The sequence below is a fragment of the Scyliorhinus canicula genome, chromosome 2, assembly GCF_902713615.1.
Source record: "Scyliorhinus canicula chromosome 2, sScyCan1.1, whole genome shotgun sequence".
NCBI lineage: Eukaryota > Metazoa > Chordata > Chondrichthyes > Carcharhiniformes > Scyliorhinidae > Scyliorhinus > Scyliorhinus canicula.
This window is the reverse complement of record NC_052147.1, coordinates 63,934,923-63,955,572: the sequence shown is the minus strand read 5'-3', so window position 1 is coordinate 63,955,572 and position 20,650 is coordinate 63,934,923. Positions and strand designations below refer to the sequence as shown.

At 48.0% G+C, this 20,650-nt stretch overlaps 1 protein-coding gene across 1 annotated transcript in view; it reads right to left on the bottom strand.

Annotated features, from left to right (window-relative positions):
- kiaa0586 (KIAA0586 ortholog) overlaps window positions 1-20,650 on the bottom strand; it is an 818,517-nt gene that overhangs the window by 74,724 nt on the left and 723,143 nt on the right. Inside the window, exons 29-30 of the mRNA XM_038780001.1 lie at window positions 16,848-17,031; window positions 489-628 (exon numbers count right to left, since the gene is read on the bottom strand). Coding sequence (XP_038635929.1) covers window positions 489-628; window positions 16,848-17,031 — 324 coding nt within the window. The remainder of the gene's footprint in view (window positions 1-488; window positions 629-16,847; window positions 17,032-20,650) is intronic.

The window sequence follows — 20,650 nt, the reverse complement described above, 5'->3', positions numbered from 1 at the left end:
AACCAAAATTTCTGGGACTTCATTCGCAATCAAACAACATCAGAGGGTGACTGTGACATCTAGGAGCACGTGTCTGATTAAGACAGGGTCATACCCAAAGGATGGAAACATTTTGTACCCTAAAAAAAATCTTAAAGTTCAAGTCCTAAATTTCAAAGTCTTTCCATTTACTATTCTAGTCTTTCGTACACTTAGTCCTTTGCACAAGCAAGGTTAAGGGAGAATAGATAAGTTTCTGCTTACTATCATCTTAGTGTAACAACCGCAATTTGTATAGTCTGGGGAGCTTGCTGTGTTTCCTTGCAGCAGATAATATTCTAACTGCTAAAACTTTGACTAATGTTTGGGGATTGCTTCAAAATACATTGTAGACAGTTTCCTTTCTGATTATTTGTGGTTTATTTTGATTGCAAGGTGTTCAGTTACAACAGAAAACACTGCGTTAAAAATAATTGTTCAAGCAGACCGGAGACCTCTCAGATGTTTACCTGTCCCCTAGTTTCTGCCTTTGGGGTCTTCTGGGGCACCCCTTTCAGTCGGCTGGTGTGATGTGCTCGGACTGGACATAGTTCAAGATCTGCCAGTGTCATGGGTCCATAGCTGGCATCAAATTCTCTTCCAGTCCTCTCTATGAATACACAATCAATAGTATTATTATCACTTAAAGTATCAAAAATGGTACATGATAAAAACACTGTGAATTCAGCTCCCTCAATCTGCTCCTATATCTGCTGCAATTATTTCCAACAAGTTGCGATGTAACTTCACTACTTGGAGATCAGGTAGAAGAATGGTCCGATTTGTGGCGTTTGTCGCCAATATCACCACTGTAGCAAATAAAGTCAAAGCAATTGACTGTTTTAACATTATTTGGCTACACAAAAACAGTTGCAATTACTCTGCCTCAGAGGAACATAGGTTTACAGGGATGTAATGTTATTGGAAGAAGAATGGCAACAAAATATAATAATAATAATAATCTTTATTATTGTCACAAGTAGGCTTACATTAACGCTGCAATGAAGTTACTGTGAAAATCCCCTCCTTGCCAACCTCCGGTGCCTGTTCGGGTACACTGAGAGAAAATTCAAAATGTCCAAATTACCTAACAGCACGTCTTTTGGGACTTGAGAGAGGAAACCGGAGCACGCAGAGGAAACCCACGCAAACACAGGGAGAACGTGCAGACTCCGCACGACAGTGACCCAGCGCTGTGAAGCAACAGTACTAACCACTGTGCTACCGTGCTTCCCTATATATATATCAACTTCATTGCATTGATTTAACCCTTGATTCTACATGAATGTGATCAGAAGCAACAAGCAACATTTGTGCTGTTCTATGGGGCAAAGAAGGTGAGATTAAAACATTCGAACCTGGGACCCTGGCGCTGTGAAGCAACATTGCTAACCACTGTGCTATTTTGTGATGGGAAATATATTCTCTGTATTTTGAATTTTTTCGATTATATTAGAATCTGTTAAATTAATAGTTTTCATAAATGCATTCTCTTATCGTGCTGTGAGCAACATACATCAATGATGGTTTGATAGCTTCAAACATTATTTCCAAAAATCACAAAGATAAATAAAGTTTGCAAGATATACAGTTGTATATTTCCTGTTTTCCTCAGGCCCAGATTGTTTATGCTGATTTGCACTTATTTTACACCAGTTCTTATTTTATGCTGATAAGATTCTTAACAAATCTTTCTAAGCATTGCCATCAGCAAGATCAACAGTGATAACTATCGCATATTTCAATGTAGCACAGATTGAGGAAATCTTGACCCATATTGCAAAAGACAGAAAGCAGCTTGCCAAAGTATCTGTTCTAATAACTCTGTAGCCAACTTACTGGCAGCGGTGTAGCGAATGGCTCCAACAGTACGAGTATTATGTGTGGGCATGGACTATGAATTAACTTATTTGTAATCTGAATTCATCCATTCTGCTCGTTCTTTTAAGAAAAACATTTATTATGATGTGTTAGAGTTGGGTATTAATGAATAAAAGTGGTTATCCTATGAAAGAGCTGCTTCCTCTTAAAGTAATCTGAGTAGACACATAAACATTATCTTATACAAAGAAACATAGAAATTAGGAGCAGGAGGAGGTCATTCGGTTCTTCAAGCCAGTTCCGCCATTCATTATGTACACAGCTGATCATCCAACTCAATAACCTGTTCCCTTTTCCCACGCACCCCCTCCCCCCCACCCCCTCCCCCCCAACCCCCCATATCCATTGATCACTTTAGCCCCAAGAGCTATATCTACCTCCTTCTTGAAAACATACAGGGCGTGATTCAGTCACCGCATTAAACCTAGTGCAGATGGCAGCCTCTGACTAGTGGTGGCAGGGGTCGGTTTTAGGACCACAATTTTTCACAATATACATTAATGATCTGGAAGAAGGAACTGAGGGCACTGTTGCTACATTTGCAGATGATACAAAGATATGGGGCGGTATTCTCCGCTCCCGGGACTAAGTGCCCGTGCCATCGTGAACTCTGTCGCGTTTCATGATGGCGCGAACAGGTCCCGGGCACGACCTATTCTGGCCCCCCATAGGGGCTGGCACAGTGCTGGAATGGTTCACGCCACTCCAGCGTCCCTACGTGGCGCCAAATGGGTGCCGCACCAATCCGCGCATGCGCAGTTAGGGCAGCTCAATCCCGTGCATGCGCAGTTGGGCCGCGTCATCCTGCGCATGCGCGGAGAAGTTCTTACGTGCGCCGGCCCCTCACCAACATGGCACCGGTGTTCTGGGGTCGGCTGCGAAAGGAGGTAGGCCGGGGGGGGGGGCCAGCCCGCCAATCGGTGGGCCCCGATCGCGGGCCAGACCCCATCGGAAGCCCCCCCCCCCCCCGGTGAAGGAACCCCCCTCCCCCCCCTCACAGGCCGCTCCCCCCCCCAGCATTTCCGCACAGTTCCCGGCAGCAGCGACCAGGGGTGGACGGTGCCGGCGAGAACCTGTTGTGCCGGAGCGGCCACTTGGCCCATCTGGGGCAGAGAATCACTGCTCGTGCCGATTCACCGAGCAGCCCGGCGCGATTCACGCGGTGCTGGTTTTGGGGGGTGGGAGAATCGTGTGTGGGGGCAGGGCGGCATGGCACGACTCACGCGGTGCCCGGGTGATTCTCTCACCTGGCGTGGGGGGGGGGGGGGTGAATACCGCTCATGCAGCGGGACAGGTTGTATTTAGGAAGCAGTGAGACTGCAGAACTTGGATAAGCTAGGAGAGAGTGGGCAAAGAAGTGGCTGTTGGAATACAATGTGGGAAAATGTGAGGTTATGCACTTTGGTAGGAAGAATGGAGGCATTCTAAATGGGAAAAGGCTTAGGAAATCAGAAGTACAAAGGAACTTGGGAGTCCGAGTTCAAATTTCTCTTCAGGGTAACGTGCAGATTCAGTCGGCAATTAGGAAGCCAAATGCAATGTTAGCATTCATGTCGAGAGGGCTAGAATACAAGAGCAGGGATGTACTACTGAGGCTGTATAAGGCTGTGGTCAAACCCCATGTGGAGTATTGTGAGCAGTTTTGTATCTAAGGGAGGATGTGCTGGCCTTGGAAAGAGTTCAGAGGAGGTTTACAAGAATGATCCCTGGAATGAAGAGCTTGACATATATATGGTGAACGGTTGAGGACTCTGGGTCTGAACTTCTTGGAGTTTAGAAGGATGGAGTGAGGGGGGGGTATCTTATTGAAACTTACGGGACACCGAGAGGCCTCGACAGACTGAAGGGACGATCCTTTAAAACAGAGATGAGGAATTTCTTCAGCCAGAAGGTGGTGAATTTTTGGAACTCTTTGCGCAGACGGCTGTGAAGGCCAAATCACTGAGTGTCTTTAGGACAGAGATAGATAGGTTTTTGATTAATAAGGGGATCAGGGGTTATGGGGAGAAGGCAGGAGAATGGGGATGAGAAACTTTTCAGCATGATTGAATGGCCTAATTCTGCTCCTATGTCTTATGGTCGAATCCCAAAACAGTCTCAAATTGGGCTTCGCGCCGGGCCAATCGCGTGTCACCCGACTCGCTATGCCCGTCGTGATCTGGATCACGCCCTAATGATATTTAAATGTGTCAACGGTCACCCCTGCAAGGCCTCAACCGGGTGACATTTAGCACAGATTTACACAAACATGGACAGGTGTGATGGCACCTCGGAGGGTCTCACAGGCTATTAGAGCCCCTGAGGTGGTTGGGTACAGGACAGGATAGTACCCTGGCACTCCCCCTGGCACGCAGATACTGCTAGCCTGGCACTGCCAACTGGACACTGCCAGGGTGCCACTTCCAGGGTACCAGTACATTGCCATGATGCCAGACTGGTGGTGTCAAGGTGCCCGGTTGGCACTGCCAGGGTTCAGGGCCTGGGGGGGGGGGGGGGGGGGCTTGCCCACGAAAGGGTGAGAGGGGGAAGGGGGTTTGAAGGAACAGGAAAAAGTTGGGTGGGTCCTGAAAGCCGAGGGGGTTCTGAAAGGGGGATCGAGAACTTGGCAGCCATTCCAAATGGCACCTTGATCTGTGACCAAGCGGTTAGGAAAATTGCTTCAGTGTGGCCTCGCTGGAGAAGATTTCCCAGAAGCCCAAAAAAGCAGCAAAGTACCGTTGAATAATGGTGTCAATTTTGGTACTGCAGTCACCGGAAACACCCGCCAAATGCGCTCGAAACTGGACGTAGAAATTTTTCGGATGAATTGTACCCACAATGTTTTGGCTCCAACTGCTTTCTCTGATAGCGAATTAAATCCACAGGCTCACCCCTCTCTGACTGAAGACATTTCTCCTCATTTCTGTCCTAAATGTTTTACCCCATATCCTTAGACTGTGACCCCTGCCATCTGGAACATCCTTCCTGCATCAGCCCTGTCTAGTCCTGTTTGAATTTTACAGGTTTCTATGAGCTCTCCCCTCATTCTTCTAAATTCCAGCGAATGTAATCCTAACTGACTCAATCGCTCCTCGTTCGTCAGTCCCGCCATCCCAGGAGTCAGTCTAGTAGACCTTTGCTTCACTCCCTCAATAGCACAAATGTCCTTCCTCAGATAAGACGACCAAAACTGCACACAATATTCCAGGTGTCTCACCAAGACCCTGTATAATTGCAGCAAGACATCCCTGCTCCTGGACTTGAAATCTCTCACTATACATAGCTCTGTAATCCAATTGAGGCATATAAAATAAATGAGAAAGATGAAGTGGTTCAGTTTCCTCGTTGATACAGTTCTTCATTGCATATCATGCGAATGCAACGTGCACTGGGGCAGTTAAAACATTTTTTACTACAAACCGAGAGAGCATTTTTAAATTTCCCACACGAGTGGAACCTTAGCATATGTATTCGGCGAGAATCCTGCCGAAACCACCTGCTGGAAAACTCACCGCATAATGAGCCTCTTTTTAAAAAATGTTTTAAAAGTATCTTTATTCAACAGATTTTCAACATTTTCACAATATAAGAACAAATCCAAACAAACAAAGGTCCCCCGCCCCCGACATCCCCCCCCCCCCCCGTCAACAGTAACCCCCAAAAGTGCACGATGAACAAACCCCAACAATTGTAGAATCCCTCCTTCACCCCTCTCAGCTTGAACTACACCTTCTCCAGGGTCAAAGGCTCCCGCAGCTCCCTCCACCACGCCTAAGGCGCAAAGTGGAGGAGCTGACCTCCACCCCAACAAGATCCACCTACAAGCAATCAGCGAGGCGAAGGCTCAAACATCTGCCCCGCACCTGCCTGCAGCTCCGCTGTCCGACATCCCGAATATGGCTTATCGGGGACTGGGCTCCACATGTAAGACCCAAGAGATTGTACTGAACACCGTCCCCCAAAACCTTTTCAGCTTCGGGCAGGACCAAAACATATGAACATGGTTCGCGGGGCCCCTTCCCACATCGTTCACAAACATCTTCCACCCCCTCGAACAGCCGGCTCATCCTTAATTTTGTGAGGTGTGCCCTGTACGCTACTTTCAGCTGTATCAGCCCCAAACTCGTACATGAAGTTGAGGCATTCACCCTTCGCAGCACCTCACACCACAGTTCACGTCAGTATTCTGTTGGGGGGGGTTGTCTCACCCCCCCCCCCCCCCCTCCCATCCACCATCATCATATCGCCGGGCCCTATCCCTCAGGCCTGACCCACCCCATCCTTTTGTTACCATTGAACCCCTCCCCCTCCCAGAAACCCCTCATCCACTTCCTCTTGCAAGCAGTATCGATCCCATCCCCCCCACATTTCATACCTCCGGGGCCCATCGAAACTTGTTTGACCAGGTTCAAACGACCGCGACCCCTCCCCCCACCACACTCCCGTTCGCTAACCAACCTTCGTTGCTAGTGCGGAGGCCTCTGCCCAGGTCCCCTCTCCCAATCACCTCCCTCATAACCCAATCCCAGAAAAACAAAACCATTGCAATACCGTGCCCCCAGAAAACAGACATAACCCCAATGTACTTGTAACCAACTATAAAGAAATGTAAACTACCCTCCTCCGTTCAACCAACCCAAAAATCATATGTTCCCACCATCCAATACAAAATGAGAAACAACAAAAAAGAGAGATAAAGACAAAGCACAGTCTCCATCCCCTCAATCCTAGACCCAATTTGAGTCCCATCTCTTATTTCAGTCCGAATCCTTTGGCCTTCGCGAACGCCTCCGCCACCTCCACCGTCTTGAAGTACAAATCCTTCAAGTTGCACGTCACCCTCAACTTCGCAGGATAGACCACTCCAAACCTCACACCGTTGCTTTACAGTGCCGCCTTCACCCATTTGAAGTACGCCCGCCTTCTCGCCTGTTCCACCGTTGAATCTTGGTATATTCGAATATCAGCTCCTTCCCACTTCACCTCACACCTTTGCTTCGTCCAAGTAAGGACCTTCTCCTCAACATGAAACTTATGGAAGCAAATTATAACTGCCCTTGGTGGCTTGTTTGCTTCCGGCTTGGGCCTGAGTCACAGACGAGCCCTGTACAGCTCGTATTGGTACGGTTCCTCCCCCTCCCCAACAGCTCTGCCAGCGTCTTCACAAAGTGCTCAGTCGGCCTGGGGCCCTCCACCCCCTCAGGCAGGTCCACAATCGTAGATTTTGCCACCTTGACCTGTTCTCCAGGTCCTCCATCTTGGCTCTGAGCCCTTTGTTAGCCTCCGCCACCCTTCGCAACTCCTCACCCATCAAGGTGAACCGGTCACTATGCTGTGGCAGGGCCTTCTCCACCCCCCTTAAACTTCTCTCCTTGCTCCCGCACCTCGGCTGATGTCTTAGACACTGCCACGTTCACCGGGTCAATCGTCTCCTCCACCCACTCCATCGTCGCAGCCATCAACTCCCACCTCAGCACCTCCATGTGCTTGGCGAACTGACTCTCACCCTGGTCAGAGTTTCCACTGTGAGGGGAGCAGCCCCACACAGCGATCCAGCCTCCGCCATCTTTCTTCCCACGGACTCACCAACTCATTCAACAGCGGACTTTCGCTCGTCCCTTTTTTCCAGTGCCTTTCTTCTTCGACATCTCTCACCCTCCTTCCACCTTCCTGCACTAGCTCATTCAAAAACTGCCCCCGAAATTGGGCATTGAAGTCTAAAAGCCAGAGCCTCGAGCAGGTGCGACCTCCATCTACATGCTGCCACCGGATGTCCATATTGAGCCTCTCTAACAATTTGTTTTCCCTATGTGGTTCACGCCACGTTCATGGCGATTGCCTCTGATTCTCTTGCCCTGGGAAAACTTACTCTCTGCAATCAGTGGGGCCCTCTTTTTAAATGCCTCCCCATCCAGACGCATACACAATGAAACACGCCATGCCTAGGCAGGGCTCAAACCACTGCGCGCAGGAAATGCAGAGCGACATCAGACTCTGATGGGTTCAGTCCACTTAGAACTGTTGAACGTTGAGGTGACTAGAATAGAGAGAGCCAGCAGTAAAGGCGAATTGCGAGGGAGGGAGGTGGTGAGCCGGCCAGTCGGCTGGGACTAGGAAGCAAGCTGCCACTGATGAGTACAGGGACAACTCGACCAGCAGGCCAAGTCTGAGGAGGGCAGAGCAGGCCATAGCCAGGCAGCTGAGCCAGCAGCGAGGCGAGGTTGTCGAGGTGAGGTGTGAGGCGCTGCCTGGGCTGGGTGAATTGGTGAAAAGATGGGACTTGGAAACAAGTTATTGTCGGGGGTAGCAGGAGCAACTTGAGCCCCGAGCCAGTGCTGAGGAGAGCTGGGCAGACCATAGCCAGGTAGGCAGCAGTGAGGTAAGGTTGTCGAGGTGAGGTGGAATTCGTGAAAAAGCGACAAGGGAGGTCGTGAATAAGCCAGCCTGCCGGTCGGGACTCAGGGTTGCCAGGATCGAGTAGTGAGGGGAGCGGGGCGACTTGATCCCCAGGACTGAGGTGGGCAAAAAAAAGGCTTACCCTTTCAGATAATTCATATTCACTAAAATCAAGAAAGATCAGCCAATATGAAGTGACACAATCAATCTGGCAGTCAAAAATGCAGAAAATTGATGGCTAGGCAAGAGGACAGTTTGTCATTTTACATTAAAAATTATTTTTGCAGGCATGATTTTACAAGTTAAAACGCACCAAAGCAGTTAAGTAGTATTCAATTTGTGTATTTTTGTGGCTTGCGCCATTAGTGTTATGTGGGACAAGGGTAGGTGGGGTGGGGAGTGACATCATGGGAAGGGGTATGACAGCATTGAGAGACCCAGAAATAAGATGAGTGCGGTGTCCCAAAATGTGTACGTCCGTCACTGTCCCCAGCACTCCCTGCAATTGTCCCAAGTCCAGCCCAGGGATGGCTGCCAGGAAGACAGCACCAAGATTTTTGGACCTCTCTTGTACCTGCATTCCCGCAAACATCCATCAACCAAGGTCACCACCCCCACCTGGGAGGCAATGGCCTCAATAGTGAGTGTCAGCTTGCTGCACAAGAGAACAGGATTGCTGTGCGGGAAGAAGATGAATGACCTTCTTTGTGCAGCCAGGGTAAGTCTGGCTCCTGATATACATTGCCTCACCCTTTCACATGGTCTTCTCACCTCTACAGTGATCTCTCACCCAGCCACATCGCAGATTGCCAACATTTCTAATGGTGCACCTCACCCTCAGCCCCCATGTTCCCCAATAGATAATCTGCTCCTCACATCCCCAAACCCACTCATGTCCCACGCATGCCAGACTTCATCACCAAATGACTGGGCAGGACTCCCACCTATACTCTTCCCCTCTGTCTCAATGCAGGACAAAGTCGAGCACAACCGGCGTGAGTAGACACAGCCTGCCGGAGTCATGCCCGAGCTGAAAACCCAAACTCCCTTTGAGGAGAGGGTCCTTGAGCTGGCAGTTGAGGAGCAGGACCGCACCTGTGCTGAGGGAGAAATGGGGGCAGCAGACGGATGTGAGAACCGTCAAGACATGCAGCCATGGTGTAAGCATCACATGAGTTAACTTTTTCCCTACAGTTATCCTCGTGTTGCACTAATGCCAACTCGCTTCCCTTGCAGGTCAATCAGTCGCCCAGCCTGGACCAAACGCGTGCCCTCTGGACATGACAGACCCGAGCAGCTCCGTGGGAGCTTCTTGGGCACAAGCACTAAGGAGGTGTCATAGCTTTCACCCGCACCCTCCATTGCACAGAGAATAACACCTCGGTTAGATTTACAAGTTGGCAGGCTTCTGGGTCACTGACTGGTAAGCACCTCACAACTGAAGATCCACACCAGGCGGAGGACAGAATGTCTCAGGGAACTGGCACTCAGAGGGATGATGGGGTCCAGGACTCGGCTGAGCACCAAGCCAATGACATGCCCCAATGACATTCAAAGACAGCGTCAAGATCATCAGAAAGTAATGACAACATCCCTCCTCGGACTACAGGGCTTATTGGAGGAGTGCCATCGCTTTCTGTCAGAGGAGATGGTGCCATCACTCCAACACAACGAGGCCAACACTGTGAGAGTGGCATCTGCATGGAGACCTTAGCGCAGGACATGCACTCCATGGTGTAAGGTTTCAAGCAGCATGGTGCAGGTACCAGTGGGAATCCACGAGTGTCAGTGCTCGAGGATGTCAGGGCTTCTGGATATCGCTCCAGCTGTCCCTCTATCCCAGGGAGGCGACCAGGGGCTCCCCAGCGCCCAAAGGGAAAAGGATCGGCAGGAGCGCAGCCCGGGGCCTTCCACCCAGCAGACCCATGGGGAGTATCCAGTCCATCTCACACTCCACTTCTGGCAACAGGGTGTGGAGGGCAGCAGGCCGCCTCAACCTCAGCAGTGCATCCTGGGGAAGCATCTAGATGTAGCAGGGAGTGTGAGGGTCACAACACAATGCCTCTCCCACACACTGGCCACGCAGTAAAGACGCACATGTGTTGGCATCGCCCCCCCCCCCCCCTCCCACCACGCATGGAAAGTAAACCCCCCCCCACAAACATCAATGGTGATGCCTCTTGTGTCTGCCACTCTTCTCCAGTGACAAGGATGTCAAAGGCTGACAGAGTGTTGAGAACCTCGAACATAAGGTGGAGAAAAGCACCAGGACCCCTGACCTTTGAGGAGACAATAGTAGCTGAGATTAGTCATCCAGCGTCTCTGAACTGCATGGGAAGCCCATTCATTGGCAGGTCGCATTCAGCTCTCTGTCAGGCAGGAGTCAGACACATCGCTGAGGGCGAGAGGAGCATCGCTCTATCCCAGATGCAAGTCATCATCATTCTCCTGCACCGTGCGGCTAATGGCTTCAGTACCCTACTCATGAATGTAGGAACCATCATGAGGACTTCCTGCAGGCACCACATTCGTGAGTTGATGTCAGACTTCATGGTGGGAGAACTCTTCACTCCCTGGTAATCCCCAAATTGAGATAATATGAGGGTGTCCCATGTGGGCCCTGACCATCGCTCAATGTCTTTCCTCCTCCATCAGTTGACCCTTGCTACACTCCACCTCATCCGAGGAGATGTGCCACTCCTCCAGCTCCTCCTGATCCAGCTGCTCAGCCCCCTGCAATGCTACATTGTGTAAAGCGCAGCAGACAACAATGATGCGGGACACCCTTGGGGGGCTGTACTGGAGGGCTCCCTATTACTGTTCCAGGCACCAGAACTGCTGCTTGAGCAGTTCAATCGCCTTCTCAACCAGCATGCGACATGCCCCTTGAGCCTCAGCGTTTTTGTAGTCTCCGCACTAACGCCATCAGCCACTTCCTGAGGGGAGGAACCCCATGTCCCCGAGGAGCCATCTCCCTAGCCACTGCTCTCCCTCAAAGATGGCTGGGATCTGCGAGTGGCCCAAAATGTAACTATCATGGACGCACTCTGGGAAACTGGTGCACACCTGCATGATGCACAGGCGTGATCACAGACGATCTGGACATTGAGGGCATGATATCCCTTGTGGTTTGTAAATGGAACCCCATACTGCCATGGAAACCGCAGAGCCACACGAGTGCTGTCGATGACACCCTGAACTTGGGGCATGCCTGCCATGTGTGTAAAACCCACAGCCCTGGCATCCTGGCTCACTTGGTCCCAGTCCAAGTTGATATATATGTGAGCCCTTCTGATTAGCACATCTATGACCTCCCTTATGCACCTGTCAGCGGTTGACTGGGAAATACTGCACAAGTCACTGTGCTGCCCTGAAACAAGCCTCTTTTATAGGTTCAGAGCGCAGTGACTTTAAGGATCACAGGCAATGGGTGACCACCTAGCCCATGTGATGCCAACGTTTGCATAATCTGCCACAGGTGGGCCACAGTCTTCTCCGGCACTGGATCTCTGACATCTGGAGGTAGGACATCAGAATACCATTGGCTGGTCATATCTCCTCTGAGGCTCTGCCATCTGTGGCCATGCTTCCGAAAGAGCAACAGGTCCAGCCTCCTTCCCGCTCCTCTGCAGGGTGCTGTTCCTGGCCACGTGCAGCGGCACATCAATGTCACTGTTGCTGGTCGATCACAATCAATAGAATAACTAATTCGACTGTTTCCATGATTCTGCAGAATCATAAACTGAAAGGAAGTGAACATCAATGTGAGCGATGAGGATTCCTGACAGTGCCATAACCCTTAGCCCTCAGCATCTGGGACACCCACCTATGCTGTTTCCACCTGTGTGAGCGCCTTTCTAAGAAGCCTCACTCCCCTCCCTGTCACACATTAGCCGTTTCCCTACAGTTGTCCCTCTCAACTCCACATGAATGAAGCACTTCGACCTTTGATAGTCTCAGCATTCCTAAACCCTCACCAAGCGTGAGGTGTTGGGGTAGTCGAGTGCATTCAATGGACCAGCGTTCTAACCTCACAGTGGACCTAGACGATGCCCCCCGCCCCCCGTCATTGCCTTTAAAGCGGTGAGTGACGAGAGACTTCACCATAATGCCTTGCATTGGGAGACACTTGTGTCACCTCTCTGTTGTGTAGCTGTGAGTATGAAGCTTGGAGTTCAATTCTTGGGGGCAAGACTTCAAGGGTTAATAATTGGGTACCATTCTGTGGCACATTCATGCATCGTAATGCTGACTTAAATTGGCACAACTGACTCATCAAGGAAGGGCCAGGGAGTTTTAAACAATATATTTTTTGTCAGAAAATTTTCAATTACAACATACAAAATAGTCAAACAAATTTATACAATTTTTATAAAAATATACCCAGCCCCTCCTATCCCATATTTATCCAGAAGCCCCGCCAACCACCACCTTCTAATTGATGACGACAACCAGCTTTAAAGAAGGTAATGAATGGCAGCCTTCTAGAGTAAAACGCCTCCTCCGATCCCCTTAAGGCATACTTTATCTTTTCCAAATGGAGGAACTTTGACAAATCCCCCAATCATGCCAAATCCTTAGGCGGAGCCAATGCCCTCCATCCGAGCAAGACTCACATCTGGGCTATTAGAGAGGTGAAGGCCAAGACATTAGCCCTCTTCCCCTCTTGCAAGTCTGACACTCCAAAGATTGGCATCATTAAACACGGCCCCATTCTAACCCCCAAAATCTCCGACATTATTTTGAAGAAACTTAATTAACTTAGAACAAGACCAAAACGAGTGGTTCGCTGGCCCCCAGAACAACATTCACATCTGTCTTCTACACCCGGAAAGAACACACTCATGTCTACCTTAGTCAAGAGCGTCCTATGCACCACTTTAAACAAAATCAAACTCAGCCTTGTACAAGGAAGTAAAATTGACCCCATGCAGAACCTCATTCCATATCCAACCCTCCAAAACCAAACCTAACTCTGACTCCCATTTCCCCTTTACTTCCTCCAGCAAGGCCTTCTCCATCGCCATCATCTGCCCATATATCTGATATCTTCCCTTCCCCTATCTCGTCAAGAAAGAGTCAGGGAGTAGATCAGGCAACTGGTTTTCCCTTGTGGCAAGCATGGCACACCTTATTTGTGTGAAAGCTGCAATTAGCAATCCAATCGCATCCTTAGAGGGCACTCTCTTTGCCCTAGCTCATGTGGGCTGCAGATTAAGTAACCCTTCCAATTGGAACAGCTAGCCACCCAGAAACTAACCCCTGACAGTCTGGCCTTGCTAACAAGTGCCATTGAACTTCCACACAGCTCATGACCTCTGGCTTCACAGTGCTGCCTCAGTGTGGGGGTTCATAGAACATAGAACATAGAATGATACAGCGCAGTACAGGCCCTTCGGCCCTCGATGTTGCACCGACATGGAAAAAATCTAAAGGCCATCTAACCTACACTATGCCCTTATCATCCATATGCTTATCCAATAAATTTTTTCCTCAATGTTGGCGTGTTCACTACTGTTGCAGGTAGGGCATTCCACGGCCTCACCACTCTTTACGTAAAAAACCCACCTCTGACCTCTGTCCTATATCTATTACCCCTCAATTTAAGGCTATGTCCCCTCGTGCTAGCCACCTCCATCCGCGGGAGAAGGCTCTCGCTGTCCACCCTATCTAACCCTCTGATCATTTTGTATGCCTCTATTAAGTCACCTCTTAACCTTCTTCTCTCTAACGAAAACAACCTCAAGTCCAGCACCCTTTCCTCATAAGATTTTCCCTCCATACCAGGCAACATCCTGGTAAATCTCCTCTGCACCCGTTCCAAAGCTTCCACGTCCTTCCTATAATGAGGCGACCAGAACTATACGCAATACTCCAAATGCGGCCGTACTAGAGTTTTGTACAACTGCAACATGACCTCATGGCTCCGGAACTCAATCCCTCTACCAATAAAGGCCAACACACCATAGGCCTTCTTCACAACCCTATCAACCTGGGTGGCAAATTTCAGGGATCTATGTACATGGACACCGAGATCCCTCTGCTCATCCACACTACCAAGAATTTTACCATTAGCCAAATATTCCGCATTTCATTCTCACTGCAGTCGCCCTCCCCTCTATGTGAGGGTCTCAGGCCTCATAAGGCTGGAAAACACCTCGTCTCAGAGTTCCCCACTCTCGCATGCAGCCTGGCCTCTCATGGGACCCCACCCATGAACCTCATAGTCGCCCCCTGTGCAGACCATCTGGATTCACCTGCTCCCACCCATTTTCCTGCTGCCACTCTGGAAGGGCAATCCTTCAGAGGTTATATCACCACAAGCCCAGCGAGATGGACTGAGGAAGTGCTACCTGCTACCAGCCGATAAACCCCTTTACACCTGGACGCTCAGAGACATGGCTGGAAGCTAAGGCCTGCGAGTGACCCGATCCCACGAGATGCCGAGGCTGAACGCCCCCCATTACCCCTGGCCCCAAGTTAAACCTATCTGGGTCCCCTGCGTCCTCTCCGCTGTCACCTCTGTAACTGGCATCTTGGATATTAATAGCGACCCGAGTGCTCACCTCCGATATCTCCTTTGGAGATGAGGTCACCAGATGCGCATTTTTATATAGCTGTTGTGAATCACGCTGGCATGTTGAATATTCAGCAAGTGCGGAGGTCCCTCGCTAATTATATTATCATGTATTAAAATTAGGTTTACGGTCATCCGTGATAGATTTTGCATCACGCCACCAGCGACGATCTGGAAAATTGGAACTCGCAATCTTGCTGGAGAGAATCGCATTTTCCGATTCGCGCCAAATTTTCTGCCCACGTCACCATTCTCACTGGCAGCTAACACCAGCTCAAAATCACCCTCAACGTGTGAGATTCCTCTCACCTCTCAAAGCTAACTCTGGACTGGCACTGTGAAAATCTGCTAAGAGGGACAAAGTAGTCAATTGACAGAGAATTGATACAAAACAATACAGCTTTCCCCAATGTTAAATAAATAGAAATAAAATGTAAGTATGTGACTCGCAAACACAAACTAAATAATAATAGTTTCTAAATTAAACCATTGTATAGATTTTTAAAAAGTCAATCTTCTGAGTATTCATGTACATGTATCATGAAACAGTAGCATTCAGGTACATCAAGTAATGCGAATGGCAATAGATTGTTGGCCTTTACTGCAAGGGGATGGAGTATAAAAGTAGAAATGAGACCTTACCTGGAGCACTGTGTACTGTTTTGAACTTACTTAAGGAGAAATATACCTGCATTGGAGAATGTTCACTAGGCTTATTCCTGGGATGAAAGGTTGAGCAGGTTGGTGTCATTGTAATTTTGAAGAATGAAAGGTGATCTTATTAAAACATACAAGGTTCTGAGGGGGCTTGGCAGGGCAGATGCCCAGAGGATATTTCCTCTCTTGGGGAAAACTAAAAATAGATATTTCCCATTTAAGAGGAGGAATTTCTTCTCTCAGAGGATTGTTAGTGTTTGGAATTCTTTTTCACAGAGAGCAGTGGAGGCTGGGTCATTGAATATATTCTCATGACTGAGTTTGACAGATTTTTCATTGACAAGGGAGTCAAGGGTTATGGGTGACAGGCAGGAGCATAGAGCCAAGGCCACAAGCAGCTATCAGCTTACTGAATGGTGCAGCAGTCTCATTGGGCCAAATAGCCTCCTCTTCCATTTCTGGTGATTTATGATCTTATGAACCTTGTATTAGGGATTTCATACAGATTGTCAGTGCGATAACTTTGCAATTACGAGCTTTCCAACAATTAGGTTTATGAGGGTGAAAGGAGGAGTTTTACACTCCATGCTATCAAACATCATAGGTGTGCATGATAACAGAATTTGGAAGATAAAACAAAAACAGGCCTGGTTTGTGCTCCTGATTGTGATTTAATGGCTTTAATACAAATGTGGCAGCGTGGTTATTGGGTGAGGACAGTACACAATTAACTATGATATCTCGTGTAGTCAAGCTTCCAGACTACACTTGCTATGTTCGCATATGAAGAATGCATTGCGGCATGTACAGAATGCGTGTGCAGAGTGCCATGAATGAATCAGTATTTTCAGAAGAGACAATAGGGGAAAAAACTGAAGGAAAATCTTTGCCTTGAAAGACTAGAACATGATAAGACTTCAAAGGGAACAACTCAAAATACAAGTCAGATACTTCCTCACTAAGAACACAGTATGAATCAATTTGGCGCCTTCTTGAAGTCACTGACAAAATAGCAAAGAGCAATTACTACCAGCATGTCATCAGCCACATCTTTTGTCTGGCAAGCATCACTGGGTGTCAGACACCTATGGAGTGGGAGAAAGCTGTTCTAAAGTGTAAACGACAGGAGTGATTGCAACCATTAGCACTCAGTTCTTGGTCTTATGGCTGAGAAAGGAATTCTTGTTCAGTTCACCATGTCGCCCAATGAAATAAACAAACTAGATAGTTTGCCTGAAATATTGGATAAGCCAGCATATGGATAAATACAATAATACAATTTTCTCAAAACATCATTCAGTTCTCTGTGTTCAAGGGGTAACTATATCCCACTGATTACCTGTTTGAATATCAAACTGCCCTGGTGATGATGAACGCCTTCTTTGCAGTGAGCTTGTGCCTCTATTCATTGATAAAGAATTGATGTATTGTGACTGCCCAGTCAGGATACTTTCTGCAGCTGCAGTAAATCTGGGCATCTGGCCTTCACTAATCTGCCCTGTGCTGCTGTCATCATCAGAGTCCTATGTGGCAGAAAAATAAATGGTACACGTTACGTTTAAAGACACGAGTCAAATAGCTTGAGTAACCATGGACGCACAATGTTATTTTTAGTATAAAAAGGGACAATCTTACATTTTGAATGAGCTGAGGGAATTCTGTATCAATCAAGATAGAACATGAAAAAGTGTTCATTATTGATTTTAAACGCATTTCCAGATCAGTTAGCACACATATCACTTGCTATGAAGAATTCTTGTACACACAGTAGTGAGTAATGAGCCTTTTTCATGCAGAAAAAATATCTGCATAGAACATAGAACAGTACAGCACAGAACAGGCCCTTCGGCCCTCAATGTTGTGCCGAGCCATGATCACCCTACTCAAACCCACGTATCCACCCTATACCCGTAACCCAACAACCCCCCCCTTAATCTTACTTTTATTAGGACACTACGGGCAATTTAGCATGGCCAATCCACCTAACCCGCACATCTTTGGACTGTGGGAGGAAACCGGAGCACCCGGAGGAAACCCACGCACACAGGGGGAGGACGTGCAGACTCCACACAGACAGTGACCCAGCCGGGAATCGAACCTGGGACCCTGGAGCTGTGAAGCATTTATGCTAACCACCATGCTACCCTGCTGCCCCTATAATTTTCAAATTCCAGATTTTACTAGCTGCCATGGTGGGATTTGAACCCATGTCCCAAGAGCATTTGCCTGCACCACTGAATCACTAGCCCATTGACATTACCGCATTACCACTACACCACCCCATCCCTAATTGATACCATGTTGATTGATACCAGTTAATTGATACCAGTTGATCATCTTGTTTCCCCAAATAATAATAATAATAATAATAATCTTTATTGTCACAAGTAGGCTTACATTAACACTGCATGAAGTTACTGTGAAAAGCCCCTAGTCGCCACACTCCGCCGCCTGTTCGGGTACATTGAAGGAAAATTCAAAATGTCCAATTTACCTGATAAGCATGTCTTTCGGGACTTGTGGGAAGAAACTGGAGCACCTGGAGGAAACCTACCCAGGCACGGGGAGAACGTGCAGACAGTGACCCAAGCCGGTAATCAAGCCTGAGCCCCTGGTGCTGTGAAGCAACAGTACTAATCACTGTGCTACCATGCTGCCCATATTAGATACACTAGTAACTTTACCAAATGAGTTTGCAAATTTAGCATTTAGTTGTCAACTGTACCACATTTTAGGAGATTTCTTTGTTGGTGTTGGCCCATATGGTCAATTATAAAAGGATTAAATGGTTCTAAGTTCACAGCACAATCTCAACAGCAACAGCACATATCACAGATGATATTAATTCAGAAAATGCATCTTCACTGAAAAGAACATCCCTTATCTGGCAAAATCAATGGAGTAAACTTTTACATTCACGGTCTGAATGTTAGTCTGATGGAGCAGAGTGCCCACCATTACAGAACGCATCTGATTTTCATCCCAATGAAAACAATGAAAACTAAGATTGTTCTATAACAGGAAGACAACCTGCTCCATCAGTTTTCCAGTTATGTGGTGAAGATGAACATTTGCCTTGCTATCTGAAACCCAGGATTAAAAGAAGAACATTCTTATCTACAGGAGCATGGAGACATTGTGCAATTTCTACTGAGAACTTTGGACGGTACAATCAACATCACATTACATGCTTTACCTTTTGACTTTTTTGCATATGAGCTGGGATAGAAAGGAAACACTTACTCAAGGATGAGCATTAAGTCAACTTCAGCAATGCCACCGGCAATTTGAGTCCAGGCAAAGAGTTGGGAAATCAAATACATCAGTAAAAAAAAGCTGTAAGTGTTAAAGTGAGCAATGTTGCCAGTTTCCTACCATCAATTACTCATTCGATCGCTGTTCCTCCAGTCACGGCTCTGCAGTCAGTCCCCACTCTCTCTGACTGACAGCAGAGACTGTTCACCCAACCATATGTTGGACTAGCCCCGAAGGTTGGAACATATATTTAAAATGATAGATTTCTGAAAAGTCAATGTCAAAAATCCGCCAAACAGTGGAAATTTCTAATTCCTGAATCCATGCCACCAGTCAAGAACTGTCCAGCTCCCTTTTGAATACGAACAGTGAGGCAACACACAGTGCCTCAGTTGACAATGCATTCCAGGGACTCAATATTCTTCAGAAATAGAAACCTCGATCAGGTCACTTCTCAATGTGCACTGCTTGATTGCTGTTATAAATAATGCTTGGGGTTAAGGAGTAAAGAAGTCTTTACATTATTATACAGGGCATTGATGAGGTCATCCCTGGAGTACTGAGTGCTTTTATATATTTTAGAATGTATTTTGTCTTAGATAGTCTTCTGTATCGCTAACTCAAGAACCCAATTTCATACTCCCTTCAGTAGAGGAATACATTGTTTTGGAAAATTTTTTTATTCAGGTTTTCATTTTGTACAATACAAAATAAACATGTCTGTGTAGACCAGATACAATTTTACAAAAGCCAAACATTGGAGCTAACCCCCTGGTCCCTGCCCCCTTACCCCCAACGCCCCTGTCCTTTTTATTTTACTTTCAAATATTTTTGTTGAATTTTTATATCTGACACTGTACAAGAGGGAGGTGAGCGAGATGGTTCATATGTACAATTTTGTTACTGTTGCCACCTGGTTTTGTTGGGGTCTCTCTGGCCCCCTCCTTGGTCTTTTCCCGTGTCCACACTGATGTTTCCTTGGGTTCCTCCCTTGCTGCCCCATCTCTCCATTTTTCTTACCTGCTCTGTGTGGTCCTGTCTCCCCTCATTGGCCCCCAACCCCCTCCCTTCCTATACACTATTGGCCTCGAACAGATCTTGGAACAGGCTAATGAATAGCCCCCACGCTTTGTGGAAGCCCTCGTCCGACCCTCAGATGGTCTATTTGATCTTTTCCACATGGAGAAATTCCAACAGGTCTGCCAGCCAGTCTGCAGCTGTGGGTGGTGCTGCTGATCACCAACTGAGCAGAGTTCTCCGGCAGGCGAATAAGGAAGCAAAGCTAAGGGCGTCAGGCCTCTTCCCCACATAAAATTCTGGCTGGTCCGATACCCAGAAGACTAACACTCTTGGGCACACCTCCACCCTCACCCCCACAACCTTGGACATCGCTTCGAAGACAGCTGTCCAGAGCCCGTCAAATCTGAGCAAGCCCAGAACAAGTGGGCGGGGTTAGCCGGACCTTCCTGGCACCGTTCACACTTGTCCTCCACCTCTGGAAAGAACCAGTTCACTCGGGTTCTGGTTAGGTGCACTCAGTGCACCACTTTGAACTGCCTGAGGTTTAGCCTTGCGCAGGAGGTGGAGATGGCCCTGCTCAGTGCTTCGCTCCAGAGTCCCCACACCACCTCCGTCCCTAGTTTGTCCTCCCATTTCTGTCTTGCTTCGTCTAGTGGTATCCTCGCACTTTCTAACAGTCATCTGTACATGTCCCTGCAGTTCCCCATCTCCATCCCGAACATCACTAGCAGTTCCTCCCAGAGGGGGTTATTGAGAGGAGTTATAGAGAGGTAGTCACACCTCAGGTAAAAGAATAAGGTAAATGGGTTACCGTCAGGGGAGGGAGAGGGAACCGGCAGGCAGTGCAGGGATCCCCTGTGGTCGTTC